This window comes from Stegostoma tigrinum, chromosome 7 (genome assembly GCF_030684315.1).
Source record: "Stegostoma tigrinum isolate sSteTig4 chromosome 7, sSteTig4.hap1, whole genome shotgun sequence".
NCBI lineage: Eukaryota > Metazoa > Chordata > Chondrichthyes > Orectolobiformes > Stegostomatidae > Stegostoma > Stegostoma tigrinum.
The window spans coordinates 2,565,750-2,580,595 of NC_081360.1; the positions used below are offsets into that span (position 1 = coordinate 2,565,750).

General features: G+C 43.7%; 1 protein-coding gene across 2 annotated transcripts; it reads right to left on the reverse strand.

Moving 5' to 3' along the window:
• Window positions 1-2,225: 2,225 nt before the first annotated feature.
• On the reverse strand, window positions 2,226-8,059 carry LOC125454184 (gastrula zinc finger protein XlCGF49.1-like). 2 transcript variants are annotated; one of them, XM_048534682.2, is made up of 2 exons: window positions 7,950-8,059; window positions 2,226-5,239 (listed from the first exon to the last, which is right to left on the reverse strand). In XM_048534682.2, exon 2 carries the CDS (start codon window positions 5,064-5,066, stop codon window positions 4,422-4,424), a length of 645 nt encoding a protein of 214 aa, XP_048390639.1. In that variant the 5' UTR covers window positions 5,067-5,239; window positions 7,950-8,059; the 3' UTR covers window positions 2,226-4,421. The 2 variants fall into 2 exon arrangements, with proteins under 2 accessions (XP_048390639.1, XP_048390641.1); XM_048534684.2 differs by having other exon boundaries at window positions 7,622-8,032.
• Between the last annotated feature and the right edge of the window lie 6,787 nt (window positions 8,060-14,846).

The window sequence follows — 14,846 nt, forward strand, 5'->3', positions numbered from 1 at the left end:
AATGTTAAAATTGCTATAAAAATAAAATTAGTTTTTGACCGTTTATTGAAGCTGTTGCCTCAGGACAGTCACAAAAACACATTTAAAACTTAGCAGAATAGTAATCAGAAATAGTAGGAACTGCAGATGCTGGAGAATCTGAGAAAACAAGGTGTAGAGCTGGATGAACACAGCAGACCAAGCAGCAATGGAGCAGGAAAGCTGACATCTCAGGCCTAGACCTTTCTTGGGTCTAGGCCTGAAATGTCAGCTTTCCTGCACCTCTGATGCTGCTTGGCCTACTGTGTTCATCCAGCTCTACATCTTGTTTTCTCAGAATAGTAACCAGTGTCATTTTAAAGCTGGAAACTTAATTCTGCCATTTTAGTTTTAGTCACTCTTACAATAATCATGGGGAGATCTTCAATATGCAGGTCGATTGGGAAAATTAGGTTGGTAACACATCTCAGGAAAAGAATGTGTGGAATGTCTACGAGGTGGTATTTTCAGAGCAGCTTGTGTTTGAGCCCATCAGGGAACAGGCAATTACAGATTTTGTGATGTACAATGAGACAGACCTGATTAAGGAACTGAAGGTGAAGGAGGCTGTAGAAAGGCTGTCACTATATAATGGCAGAATTCACCTTGCAGTTTGGGAGGGAATAAATTCAAATCAGAGGTAATGGTATGAGAAATTGTGTGAAGGCAACTACAAAGACACGAGCAAGGAGCTGGCCAGAGTTGGAAGAGAAGCTCAGCAGGGACAATCATGGAGCAGCAACGGCAGAGGTTTCTGGGGATAGCTCAGGAAGCATAGCAGAAAATTGTACCGAAGGAGAAATATGCTAAGGGGAGGATGAAGCAATCATGCTTGACAAGGAAAGTCAGGGAACAGCATAAAAGCAAAAGAAAGGAGCATACCATGTGTGAAGATGAGTGGGAGGCCTTTAAAAACCTGCAGAAGACAACTAAGAAAGCAATAAAGGTTGCAAGGGAGAGGGTGGTAGGAGATGAAATATGAGAGTTAGCTGGATAGTCATACACACAGTGCGAAGCTGGAGGAACACGGCAGGCCAGGCAGCAGAGGAGTAGGCAAGTTGACATTTTGGGTCAGGATCCTTCTTCCTGACGACACTGTTATCTCTGACACCAGCATTGGCAGTTCTTACTATCTCATATAAAGATTGCAATTGCTTTGTTTTAGATATCTAAAAAGGTGAGAGGAAAGAGTGAACATATTTTCCAGTGGTCCAAAGGCTACAGAAATAGAAATGGAGAATAAAGAAACGGCAGAGGAATTGAACGTATACTTTGCTTCAGTCTTCAGTGGAAGACACCAGCAACATCCCACAACTTCATGACAGTCAGGGGGAAGAGGTGAATGTAGTAGCCATCACTAAAGAGAAGGTGCTGGAGAAGCTGACAGGTCTGAAGGTAGATAAACCACTTGGACTGGATGCTCTACATAGCCAAGTTCCAAAGGAGATAGCTGAGGAAATCGTACAGACATTGTTGGCGATCTTTCAGCAATCATTGAAGTCAGGAAGGCTCCCAGACAACTGGACCACCCTTGTCTAATAAGGGTGGGAGGCAGAAGACAGGAAAGGATCGGCCAGCCAGCCTAGCATTGTTCATTGGTAAGAAGTGATTATAGACAGGAGCAGACAGGTAGGACTAGCTTGGTTTGGCATGGACTGGTTGGATCAAAGGATCTGTTTGTTCTGTACAACCGTATGACATTGCCATCCTGTCTAAAATTACACCATGCGATTTAGCCCTCAATCCTGGGAACTTCTGAGTGGATGTTTGAGTGTAATTCAAAGAACGTGAACAGTGACTCATTATTTGGATCCATTAACCCTGCCAGCCTTGCAAGCTATTGCAAACTGTCTCTATAGTCCTGGTTACTGAGTGATCCCTGACTGCACATTCGGAAACAGAGAGGGGGGTGGGAGGGGGAGTGGGATAGAGGGAGATAACATTTCAGCTTGATGAGCAAGTGAGAGAACAGGTTTGATACAAATCCATTGAAAAAAAAGGGAGAGAGGAGAAAATAATAAAAAGGAAGCTCAGTGATTGGGTGAAAGCCAGGAGAGGTTCAATAACAGAAGATAGGATGGTTAAAACCAGGTGATGTGAATGGAAAATGTAAAGAAACAGAAGATGGACGAGCCATTCTGGATCAATCAGCTCTCTCTGCTTTGGATACGTATCACTCTTCTGACCAAACTGAGAACTCACAATCCTTTCGCTGCATGACAGGCAGTCAACATTTTATTGAAGAAACACACACAGGAAGATTATCCAATCAAAATGATGTTCAGGGGCAGTTCCCTTATGTCTTTCTCCTTATCTTCTGAACAGTTCATTCTGGTTTGAGTTCATTTAACAGAGTCATCCTTAGCAGTCCACCCAGACAGTGTCCATTCTCATTCTGTGATACTGAGCAGTTATTTTGGTCCACAGATTACGTCCTTGTATACATTCAGCGACACTGACAAACTGAAGCAGAAGTGGTTTCCACTCAAGCGCCACCAACTGGGACATGAATAAAAACAGAAGAGATCCCGTTTGAACACAAGACAAAGCTGTAAAACAATGGCACATGATCTAGATGAGCCTGAAATTAAGACACCCATGATCTACCAATGAGTGAGCTGCATATAACTGGTTAGTTAGTTTCCCTTTTCACAGAGGAAAACCCACCTGGCGCCTCTGAATTTAAGATGCTAAAGTCATTTATAGAGAAAATATCAAGGCTGCAGTTCATTCTACTCATTCACCAATATTTACATTCTCATCTTCCACTCCTCAGTTATAAACTCCTTCAGAACATTGCAATCCACTTTCAGCACATGTTCCAGGATTTAACATTCAATATTCATATATTTTAGTATCAGTGCCCTCATGTTTTAGCTGCCCATGTGACTCTAGGACTGTCTGCAAAACAGTGAATAAAACTGTGAATCTGTTTCAATAAACCCAGTCATTTCTGTTACAGACTGTAAGAAATTCATATCTGTCTGCAGAGTTATATGCAACTCTTCAGATCTCTATTTTCTGTCTCAGCAAGTTTTGTCATTTCTCATACTGGGGACTGGATTTTCAGAACTCAGTTATAAAGGTTCAAAGGAATAGGAAGAATTTGTTGCTGGTGTTGCCAAATTTAAAATAATTTTCATCCTTTCAATATCAGGAGAAACATTCACGGGGATCAGGATTCCACAAATTGTATCAGCCGAGGTTTGCCAATTGGAAGATCAAGGAAACTTTTCACTCACTCGGGGAATGAGTCAATCCCACGTGGAGGCTTTGTAAGTAGGGTATAACTTCCCTGCTTGCTCCTGAGCCTGTTCTCAGTGCATTGAGCTGTTTGGCACAGTTTGTAGGATCTCACCGCCCTGTGATATGAAGTCAGCCACTGCTTGCCAGCAGAAAGTGGTCACTGCTGTTTTATTGGGAGATTGGAGTGTATGGGGTCAAATCCCGTTGCCTGTCCCTGTGTCACAGTGTGGAGCAAGGGATGAGGAAACCAGTGGTGAGTTTATTTTTCCTTCTGAAGTGTAGCTCAGGCTCATTGTCATTTTTGGGACAATCAGTCAAAATGTGTGGGTTTAGATGGACATAACTGCCAGATGGCTGCATTCAGTCAATATTTAACAAACATGATTCTCTATTTCTTCACTCTCAGGTTAAGACTATTTCACTGAAAATCCTGTTCTAGCCTTTCCTTGTTCTTCTCATTAACATTAGTTGCAACTAATCTCTCAGGATGTTTAGCCTTGTAGATGTCCTATTGAGGGACAATGCCTGTGGCTTCAGCAGGGGTAGGATTTGAAACAAAGAAACTTACAGCACAGGAACAGGTCCTTCAGCCCTCCAAGCCTGCGCCGATCAAGATCCTCTATCTAACCTGTCATCTACTTTTTAAATCGGTCTGTGTCCATTTGCTCCCTGCCCATCCATGTACCTGTCCAAATATATCTTAAAAGATGCTAACGTGTCTGCATCTACCACCTCCGCTGGCAACGCGTTCCAGACACCCACCACCCTCTGTGTAAAGAACTTTCCACGCATATCTCTCTAACTTGATATAAACTGACAAGTAAAACCAGAACCTAAGATTGCTCAACCACACTACAACAGCAAGCAGACTGCAATAAAACGTCTTGACTGATGGGATTCAAACCCAGTGTGAATGCATGCTCGCAGTGACTTGGAATCATTTCCAAAACCTCATCCCAAAGATACACCATTGTATTAATATTTTGGTACAATATTGGCACTTTTAATATAGCAGGATTTAATAAGATCAGTATAAACAGCCAATAAGCAGACATCATTATGTGGTATGAGTAAGAGCAAAATCCCTCAACTGGGGTTCTTTGTGAACTTGCTGGTGTATTAGCAAGACGGAATACAGAGTGAATCCCCCCACCCCCTCACACAGAGCAAACAAACGGCTTTTCTCCAGTGTGTACTCGCTGGTGTCTCAGTAGGTGGGATGACCGAGTGAATCCCTTCCCACACTCCAAGCAAGTGAATGGTCTCTCTCCAGTATGAATGCGGTGATGTATCAGCAGGTGTGTTGACTCAGTGAATCCCTTCCCACACTCAGAGCAGGTGAATGGTTTCTCCCCAGAGTGAAATCGCTGGTGTGTTAGCAAGTTGTATGACTGACTGAATCCCTTTCCACACACAGAGCAGATGAAAGGTTTCTCTCCAGTGTGAATTCGCTGGTGTCTCAGCAAGCTGGATAACTGAGTGAATCCTTTCCCACAAACAGAGCATGTGAATGGTTTCTCTCCAGTGTGAACTCGCTGATGTTCAAGCAGGTAGGATGAAGCAGCAAAGCTTTTTTCACACACAGAGCAGATGAATGGTTTCTCCCCAGTGTGACGTCGCTGGTGTATGAGAAGATGGGATGACCGAGTGAATCCTTTCCCACACACAGCACAGATGAATGGTCTCTCCCCAGTGTGAATGCGTTGGTGAGTTTCCAGCTGGGATGGGTAACGAAATCCCTTCCCGCAATCCCCACACTTCCACAGTCTCTCCTCAGTGTGACTGCACTGGTGTTCTGACATTTCAGATTAACGTTTGAAAACTCTTTCACACAGAGCATGTGTAGAAGCTCTCCCTAGTACGAATAATGTTTTTTTCTTTCCATGTTCAAACCCGTGATAATCAGCGTGTGAGAAATAGAGTGACTGCTGGATCTGGACGCAGTTTCATTTGACTTCTCTAATTGAAAATAAACCTTTCAAACAGGAAAAAATAAGTAGTGAGAGAGAAACCAAAAGAACACAGACATGTTGTGAAATTGAGAGAAATTAATCTGGTCATTTGTGGAACTGACACTTCGCTAGAAATATTACCATGAAAGCTGCTGGATGATCATTAAATCCCAACATTAGAACCAGTATTTTTTGCCCACAAACCTACAGAGATCAAGGTGGCAGAGCAGTACATATATCTAAAATTTGACCCTGTTCATGCTTTCTCCCAATGCATTCAATCCATTGGTCTGAAGAACTAAGAACACGTACAGAAGCAAAACTCTGGAAATCTGAAATAAGAACAAACTGCTGGAAGTACTCAACAGATTTGCCAGCATCTGAAATAGCGACAGATGCAAGATCCATTGCAACCCCTCAGGAGAAGGTCCGTCTCACAGACGAGTCAAGCACAGTAGTATTCAGTCAAGAGGGAGTGGCCCTAGGAATCCTCAACATTGACTCCCAACCCCATGAAGTCTCATGTAAAACATGGATTGGGAAACCTCTACTGATTATCAAGCACTTTGCTCCATCAGCTGATGAATTAATATTCCTTCATGTCGAACAACATTTGGAAGAAAGACTGAGGGTGGCATAAAATGCATTTTTGCTGGGGGATTTCAATGTTCCAACACCCACAGTGGCTTGGCAGCAGCACTATTGATCTAATTAGTCAAGTCTTAAAGGACTTGCTCAACTGGGTCTGCGGCAGTTGGTGAGGGAACGAAAAAGAGGGGAAAACATACTTAACATAATCTTTACTAATCTATCAGCTACAGATGCATTTTCCATGACAGTCTCAGTAAGACTGACCATTGCACAGTCTTCGTGAAGGTGAGGCTTTGTCTCCACAATGAGAGTGCTCTCCCCATTGTGTTATGTGGTACTACTACCATTCTAAATGGGATAGGCTTCAAAACAGATCTAGCAACTCAACACTGGTTACGCACGAGGTGCTGTGGGCCATCAGCATTACTTCACTCGAATACAATTGCAACCTCATGGCCCCACTCAACTATTACCATCAAGCCAGGAAATCATACCTAATTCCCTGGAGAGTGTAGGAGGGCATGACATGATCAGCATGAAGCAGAACTTAAAAATGAAGTGTCAACCTGGTGACTCTCATCAGTATGAGATGCTTGCCAAACAGCATAATCCACGTGATCTACAGAGCTAAGCAATTCTAGCACACCCAGTTAGAATGGTAAACAATTAAACATCTCAACAGAAGATTGAGGTTGACCACTTCCACGAAAAAGGAGAAGGGCAGCAGATTCAAGGGAAGACCACCACCAGCAAGCTCTCCTCCAAGCTTCTCACTATCCTGACATGGAAATATATTGGCATTATTGCATTGTTTAGGGACAAAATCCTGAAATTCCCTCCCCAAAAGCATACTGAGTCTACCTACAGTACGTGGACTGCAGTGATTCAATTCGACAACTCACCACTATCGTCTCAAGAGCAAATAGGGGCAGGCAATAAATTCCAGCCTGCGATACCTGCTTATTTGGCACGGTTTTGGTCATCCGACCTAACATCTCCATCTGTAGCTTCACATCAAGAAATCCTCTACAGTAGTTCTATGAAATTAGAAACTTGAAAAATATTTTTTCAAAATATTGTTGATTGGGACATATATTGGCAACTTTTCACTATAATGGGGTGAATGATTTGTAACTCCTTATCTAACCACACTGTAGGAATACTTTCAAAATAAAAATGCTGAAGTACAAGAAAATCAATCAACACCCTCCCCACAGGTAACAGGGCTTTGGCAATAATTGCTGGTACATGTGGAGGGAGTAACAGAGTTAATGTTTTAGGGTGTGCAAAATGAATTACAGGGAATGATAGTAGTACAAAATTTGATAGTCAGAAAATAAAGGAAGTGAATTCTCAAGCTGGAAAAAAATTCCTGACTGTGAAAGATATTGTGTGCAGATAAATCTAATAAGACAGCAGCACACGGTCAGCAGTGCAAAAATCATTTACATAAAGGTCAATGGAAGTAACAGTAAGATATTAAACAGGGCTAAACTACACCTATTATTAAAATAAAGAAGTCAGATATTAACAGAGTTGACCAAGTAGCAAAGTGGAGAATTAGAGAAGTTTCAGTATTTTGATCCCAATTATATGAACACTAGACAAACGGATACGCGTGGACAGATCACAATGTTTAAAGCAGGACTTCCCACCGTGAGACTGCAAAAGGTAACATGGAGCTCTGACCAAGTTATAGGTATTTCGCATCCACTAAGTATCTGAAATCTAACAGTAGCAATACTGCTGTTGGAAACCAGTTTTTTGTTTCAATGCTCTGTCAGTGTCAAACGTCTCTTCTAGGAAATACACACCATCTCTCTTCGTCCGAGAAAAAAAATTCAGAAGAAATATTTCTCTGCGTAAATCCTCCTCTTCGCACAATGAAGGCCTGCGCAAACGTGAAGCTGCAGTTCGCTATCTACCAAAATGGCGGCCCCGTATAGGTCCCCAGAATCATGACCCCCAAAAGATGGTAGCGGTTAATCGGGCCTATCAAACTGCGCCTAAGGACTTCAGCTGCTTTCCCGTTTGCCACAAATATGGGACCGTGAGTTTAAGATTTGTGTTCTCCGACGTGCACAAAATGTTATTAAAACTTCAGTCAAAACGAGCACTTTCTTCCCGCTTTTTCCTATTTACCTCTCTTCACTGCATCCTTTCATTCGCTTTCGAGCTTCCGCCACAGTGATACTGCGCTGCGGGCGTGAACTGATCACGTGATTTGCACTCGTCCAACCCTTAGCTCGCTCCTATTGGTTGGGGGAAAAGCCTCTCCTGTTGTGTCCTCCAGCCCAACTATCCTCCTATTGGGCTGAACCTAACACCAATCACATGTGCTCCCAACGTGAGCTGAAGCATGCGCAGTTCTGTCTATTCCTCGATCCAGCTTCTGTCCGGCTCTTCCTTTCTCCCTATTTATTTCAGAATCCCCTTCCCCTCCTTCATTTCTGAAGATGGGTCTAAGCCCGAAACATCAGCTTTCCTGCTCGGCCCGCTGTACACCTTGTTATCCTAGAGTCTGCAGTTATTACTATCTCTATCCATTTTTGTTACTGTTCGTCAGCTCTGAATGAAGGTGAGCCTTCATCCTGAAATGGGGGGGGAAAGTGTCATTTCTGATTCTCCTAATGTAAGGCAATTACAACAACAACTTGTATTTTATGGAAACTTTCACACTCGCTATCCCAAGGTGCTTCACAGATGATCAAAACATCGATTACAGGTATCGATTTTAAGATATATTGTAGAGAAGGAAAGCGCGATTTAGGAAGGAGGTGTCATAGCTTGTGACGTCAGCAGCTCCAATCGCTTGGACTGACGTAAATGGGGTGGGTCGGAAAGGCGAATTGCAGGAGGTCCTTACGGTCTTCAAGACTGTCAAAATTCCAGAGACAGTCTGTCATATAGAGTATGGTTGCCTCAAAAAAATTGAAGCAGAGCACTGCAATGGCCACACACAAGCCATGACCACAGCAGTAGTGAAGATTTCTGTTGATTTTTGTGAGGGGCAGATCATGCCTCACAAACCTTAGAGTTCTTGGAGGATGTGACAAGAAAAGTTGATGAGGGTTGAGCTGTAGATGTGGCGTATATGGACTTCAGCAAGGCATTTGATAAGGTTCCCCATGGTAGGCTCATTCAGAAGGTCAGGAGGAATGGGATACAGGGGAACTTAGCTGTCTGGATACAGAATTGGTTGGCCAACAGAAGACAACGTGTGGTAGTAGAAGGAAAATATTCTGCCTGGAAGTCAGTGGTGAGTGGGGTTCCACAGGGCTCTGTCCTTGGGCCTCTACTGTTTGTAATTTTCATTAATGACTTGGACGAGGGAATTGAAGGATGGGTCAGCAAGTTTGCAGACGACACAAAGGTCGGAGGTGTCGTTGACAGTATGGAGGGCTGTTGTAGGCTGCAGCGGGACATTGACAGGATGCAGAGATGGGCTGAGAGGTGGCAGATGGAGTTCAACCTGGATAAATGCGAGGTGATGCATTTTGGAAGGTCGAATATGAAAGCTGAGTACAGGATTAAGGATAGGATTCTTGGCAGTGTGGAGGAACAGAGGGATCTTGGTGTGCTGATACATAGATCCCTTAAAATAGCCACCCAAGTGGACAGGGTTGTTAAGAAAGCATATGGTGTTTTGGCTTTCATTAACAGGGGGATTGAGTTTAAAAGTCATGAGATCTTGTTGCAGCTCTATAAAATTTTGGTTAGACCGCACTTGGAATACTGCATCCAGTTCTGGTCGCCCTATTATAGGAAAAGGTGTGGATGCTTTGGAGAGCATTCAGAGGAGGTTTACCAGAATGCTGCCTGGACTGGAGGGCTTACCTTAGGAAGAGAGGTTGACTGAGCTCGGTCTCTTTTCATTGGAGAAAAGGAGGAGGAGAGGGGACCTAATTGAGGTATACAAGATAATGAGAGGCATAGATAGAGTTGATAGCCAGAGACTATTTCCCAGGGCAGAAATGGCTAACACGAGGGGTCATAGTTTTAAGCTGGTTGGAGGAAAGTATAGAGGGGATGTCAGAGGCGGGGTCTTCTCTGAGTTGAGAGAGCATGGAATGCGTTGCCAGCAGCAGTTGTGGAAGCAAGGTCATTGGGGTCATTTAAGAGACTGCTGGACATGCATATGGTCACAGAAATTTGAGGGTGCATACATGAGGATCAATGGTTGGCACAACATCGTGGGCTGAAGGGCCTGTTCTGTGCTGTACTGTTCTTTGTTCTAAATAGGATCACAGATCTTGTATCCAGGGAACATAGGCAAACTACTCTTGAGGTAGAGTTGGGCGATGATGGGATGCTGCTCCCAAAAAGGGGACAGGGAGTAGGGGACTCCACTCAAAGCTCAGCCACCTTCTCATTATGTTCAGCTCCAAATCAAGGGAGTACAATACACACCACCTCTATCTGCCATCACAACATTGTCCCACACTAGCTGCATCTGGTCTTGCACAAGTAGAAGTAGAATAGTCGTTACTGGGACCTTCTGGGGCTCTGAAGCTCTTAAGTGAAAAGTAAAAGTATCTGAGCAGTGAAAGCAGAAATTTCAGAAGACTGTTTCCAGCTTTGCTGAAACCCACAAAATGCACTGCCTAATGAACAATAAGAATCTGGACTACAAAATGTAATTGATCAAGTGCATACTCACATTAGGGGAGGCGGGGCAGGGGATGAGTTACAAAATGTTCAATAAAAACCAAAAGAAATGCAGATGCTGTAAATCAGGAACAAAACAGAAGTCGCTGAAAAAGCTCAGCAGTTCCTGCATCATCTGAAAAAAAAATCAGTTAGTGTTTCAGGTCCAGTGACCTTCCTCACAACAAATGATCACTTTCCTTCATTGGGTAATCCAAGATGGAGAATAGGAAAAACTGTGGCTGTAACACCTCTCATTTGAGGTATTTTCACTGTTGGAGCCAATTTCTTCAAACTGTCGGAGCAATAATTACTGTTTAATGGGCTGTTGCATTGTTTTGCAACTTTGGGGAAAAAACATCAAAATAACAGCACTTTCAAAAGGAGGAAGACAAACAAAGGCAATGACCACAGAACGTGAATCAAACTGAGAAATAAACCTGTACACATGTCTGACCCAGCAGTGAATCAGCACAGCTGACTATTCTGCTGTTTCATTACATGTATCTCTGGATATCAGAGTTCAGCTAAGAAAAATTAACAAACAGCAAAATTCACAGCTGACCTTGGAGAAACCTGTGTGGGAGAGCTCACAGCAGGGCAGAAAGTAAGTGGCTTTTTAAAGTGTAACTTTTTTTGTAAATCTACAATAGTGAGGAGAGTGGCTTCCATAAGACATGGGATGATGGGCATTTCAACTGCACTTACCCGCATTCTCCCCGTAGCCCTTAATTCCTTCCGAGATCAAGAGTTTATCAATCTCTGTCTTGAAGACATTTAACATCCCGGCCTCCACTGTGCTCCATGGCAACGAATTCCACAGGCCCACCACTCTCTGGCTGAAAAAATACATTCTAAATTGACCCCCTATAATTCTGAAGCTGTGCCTAGTCTCCCCGCCTAATGGAAACAACTTACCAGCATCCACCCTTTCTAAGCCATACATTATCTTGTAAGTTTCTATTAGATCTCCCCTCAACCTTCTAAATTCTAATGAATACAATCCCAGGATCCTCAGCTGTTCATCGTATGTTAGGCCTACCATTCCAGGGATCATCCGTGTGAATCTCCGCTAGACACGCTCCAGTGCCAATATGTCCTTCCTGAGGTGTGGGGCCCGAAATTTGACACAGTATTCTAAATGGGGCCTAACTGGAGCTTTATAAAGTCTCAGAAGCATATCGCTGCTTTTATATTCCAACCCTGTTGAGATAAATGACAACATTTCCATTCGCTTTCTTAATCACAGACTCTACCTGCAAGTTAACCTTTAGAGAATCCTGGACTAGCACTCCCAGATCCCTTGTACTTCGGCTTTATGAATTTTCTCACCATTTAGAAAATAGTCCATGCCTGTATTCTTTTTTCCAAAGTGAAAGAACTCCCATTTGCTCATGTTGAATTTCAGCAGCCGTTTCCTGGACCTCTCCTAAACTGTCTAAATCTTTCTGCAGCCTCCCCACCTCCTCAGTACTACCTGCCTGTCCACCTAAACTTCGTATCATCGGCAAACTTCGCCAGAATGCCCCCAGTGCCTTCATCCAGATCATTAATATAGAAAGTGAACAGCTGCGGCCCCAACACTGAACCCTACGGGACACCACTTGTCACCGATTGCCATTCCAAAAAAGAGCCTTTTACCCAACTCTCTGCCTTCTGTCAAACATGCCTTCTGTCAAACAGCCAATCCTCAATCCATGCCAGTAGCTCACCTCGAACACCATGGGCCCTCACCTTTTCAGTAGCCTCCTGTGAGGCACCTTATCAAAGGCCTTTTGGAAGTCTAGATAGATAACATAGATAGACCAGGTTTCCTTGGTCTAACCTACTTGTTACCTCTTCTAAGAATTCTAACAGGTTTGTCAGGCATGACCTCCCCTTACTAAATCCATGCTGACTTGTTCTAATCCAACCCTGCACTTCCAAGAATTTAGAAATCTCATCCTTAACAATGTTAAGAATCTAGAATTTTACCAACAACCGAGGTTAGGCTAATCTTTTATCTTGATCCTTTCTTGAACAAGGGGGTTACAACAGCGATTTTCCAATCATCTGGGACTTGCCCTGACTCCAGTAACTTTTGAAAGATCACAACCAATGCCTCTGCTATTTCCTCAGCCACTTCCCTCAGAACTCTAGGTTGTAGCCCATCAGTGCCAGGAGATTTATCAATTTTTAGACCTTTCAGCTTTTCTAGCACTTTCTCTTTCGTAATGCTGGCCATACTCAACTCAGCCCCCGACTCTCCTTAATTGTTGGGATATTACTCATGTCTTCCACTGTGAAGACTGACGTAAAGTACTTAAGTTCTTCAGCTATTTCCTTATCTCTCATCACGAGCCTTCCAGCATCAATTTAGAGCGGGCCAATGTCTACTTTTGCCTCTCGTTTGTTTCTTGAGTATTGAAAGAAACTTTTACTCTCATTTCTAATACTACTGGCCAGCCTACCTTCATATTTGATCCTCTCCTTCCTTGTTATCCTCTGTTTGTTTTTGTAGGCTTCCCAGTCTTCTGATTTCCCAGTGCTCTTGGCCACCATATAGGCTGTTTCATTTTCTTTGATACATTTCCTGACTTGCATTGTCAACCATGCTGTCTAATTCCACACCCCCCCCCCCAGATAATCTCTCTTTGGGATGACCCTCTGTACTGTGTCCCCAATTATACCCAGAAACTCCTGCCATTGTTGCTCTACTGTCTTCCCCAATAGGCTCTGCTTCCAGTCGATTTTCGTCAGTTCCTCTCTCATGCCCCTGTAATTACCTCTATTTAACTGTAACACCATTACATCTGATTTTGCCTTCTCTCTTTCAAACTGCAGACTGAACTCTACCATATTATGATCGCTGCCTCCGAAGTGTTCCCTGACTTTTAGGATCTTTCTTCAAGTCTGCCTCATTACATCACACTAAGTGCAGAATAGCCTGCTCCCTTGTTGGCTCCATCACAAGCTGCTCCAAAAAGCCATCCTGTAAGCATTCCATGAATTCCCTTTCTTTGGATCCACCGGCAACATTATTCACCCAGTCCACCTACATATTGCAGTCCCCCATGATCACCGTGACCTTGCCTTTCTGACATGCCCTGTCTATTTCCCGGAGCATCTTGCGCCCCTGGTCCTGACCACTGTTAGGAGGTCTGTACATAACTCCCATTTTGTTTTTTTTTGCCTTTGTGGTTCCTCGACTTCACACAGACTTCACTTCATCTGACTCTATGTCATTCAGTGCCATAGATTTAATTTCATTCTTAATTAATAAGGCAACCCTGCCCTCTCTGTCCATCTCCCTGTCTTTTCAATAAGTCTCTGTGATGCCTACCACATCATAATCATTCAAGGCGATTTGTGCCATTAATTCATCTACCTGGTTACAAATACTGCAAGCATTTACATACAGTGCCTTAATGCTAACTTTCTTATTATTAGAGATATTGGAAATCATAAGATGTCCTAAATTATCCTTTTTGCTGTTTTCCTAGTCTGCCTCGAGCTTAAGCCCACCTGCACACATGCTGTCCTGCTGCTTATCTTTCCATTTAACTTCATACTCCGTCGCTTTCACTTTCGCTTTCCCTACCCCCCCCCACCCCCCCCCCGACTCAGAAGTTTAAAGTCCTACTGACCACCCTATTTATCCTTTTCGTTAGTACACTGGTTCCAGATCGGTTCAGGTGGAGACCATCCCAACAGTACAGATTCCTCCTCTTCCTCCCCTCCCCCCACCCTGGTTCTAAAATTGATGCCAATGCCCCATGAAATGGAATCCCTCTTTCCCACACCAATCCCTTAGGGAAGTAAACACGTGGCTAACTTTCTTATCCCTATGCCAAATGGCATGTGGCTCGGGCAGTAATCCGTAGATTATGACCCTAGAGGACTTGTACTTCAATTTCCTTCCTAGTGCTTGATAATCCCTGAACAGGTCCTCTATCCTAGCTTTGCTTATGTTGTTAGTCCCGATGAGGACCACAACGACTCGATTCTCCCCCTCCCGCTCCAATATCCTTTCAAGCCGGTCGGAGATGTCCTGCACCCTGGCATCAGGCAGGCAACACACTATGCGGGACTCCCGATCAGGCTTGCATAGGATACTATCTGTCCCCTTAATCATAGAATCCACTCTAACAACTACTTGTCTTTTTGCTCCTGCCTCTTGAATGGCCTTCTGCACCATGGTGCCGTGGTCAGCTGGCTCATCCTGTCCACAGCCCTTCTCATTACCTGTTGGACAAGGTCAAGGGCTGAGGCTCCTGCACTCCTGAACTCAGAATCCCCCTACCTGCTTCACTTACAGTCATACCCTGTTGTCCCTGAACACTTATTGAATTTGAATTACTTAATCTACTGGATGTGACTGCCTCCTGAAACAAAGTGTCCAGGTAAATCTCC

Bases quoted from the DNA above. Each gene is read 5' to 3' on its own strand.
- LOC125454184 (XM_048534682.2), bottom strand. From the start codon at position 5,066: ATGTCAGAACACCAGTGCAGTCACACTGAGGAGAGACTGTGGAAGTGT.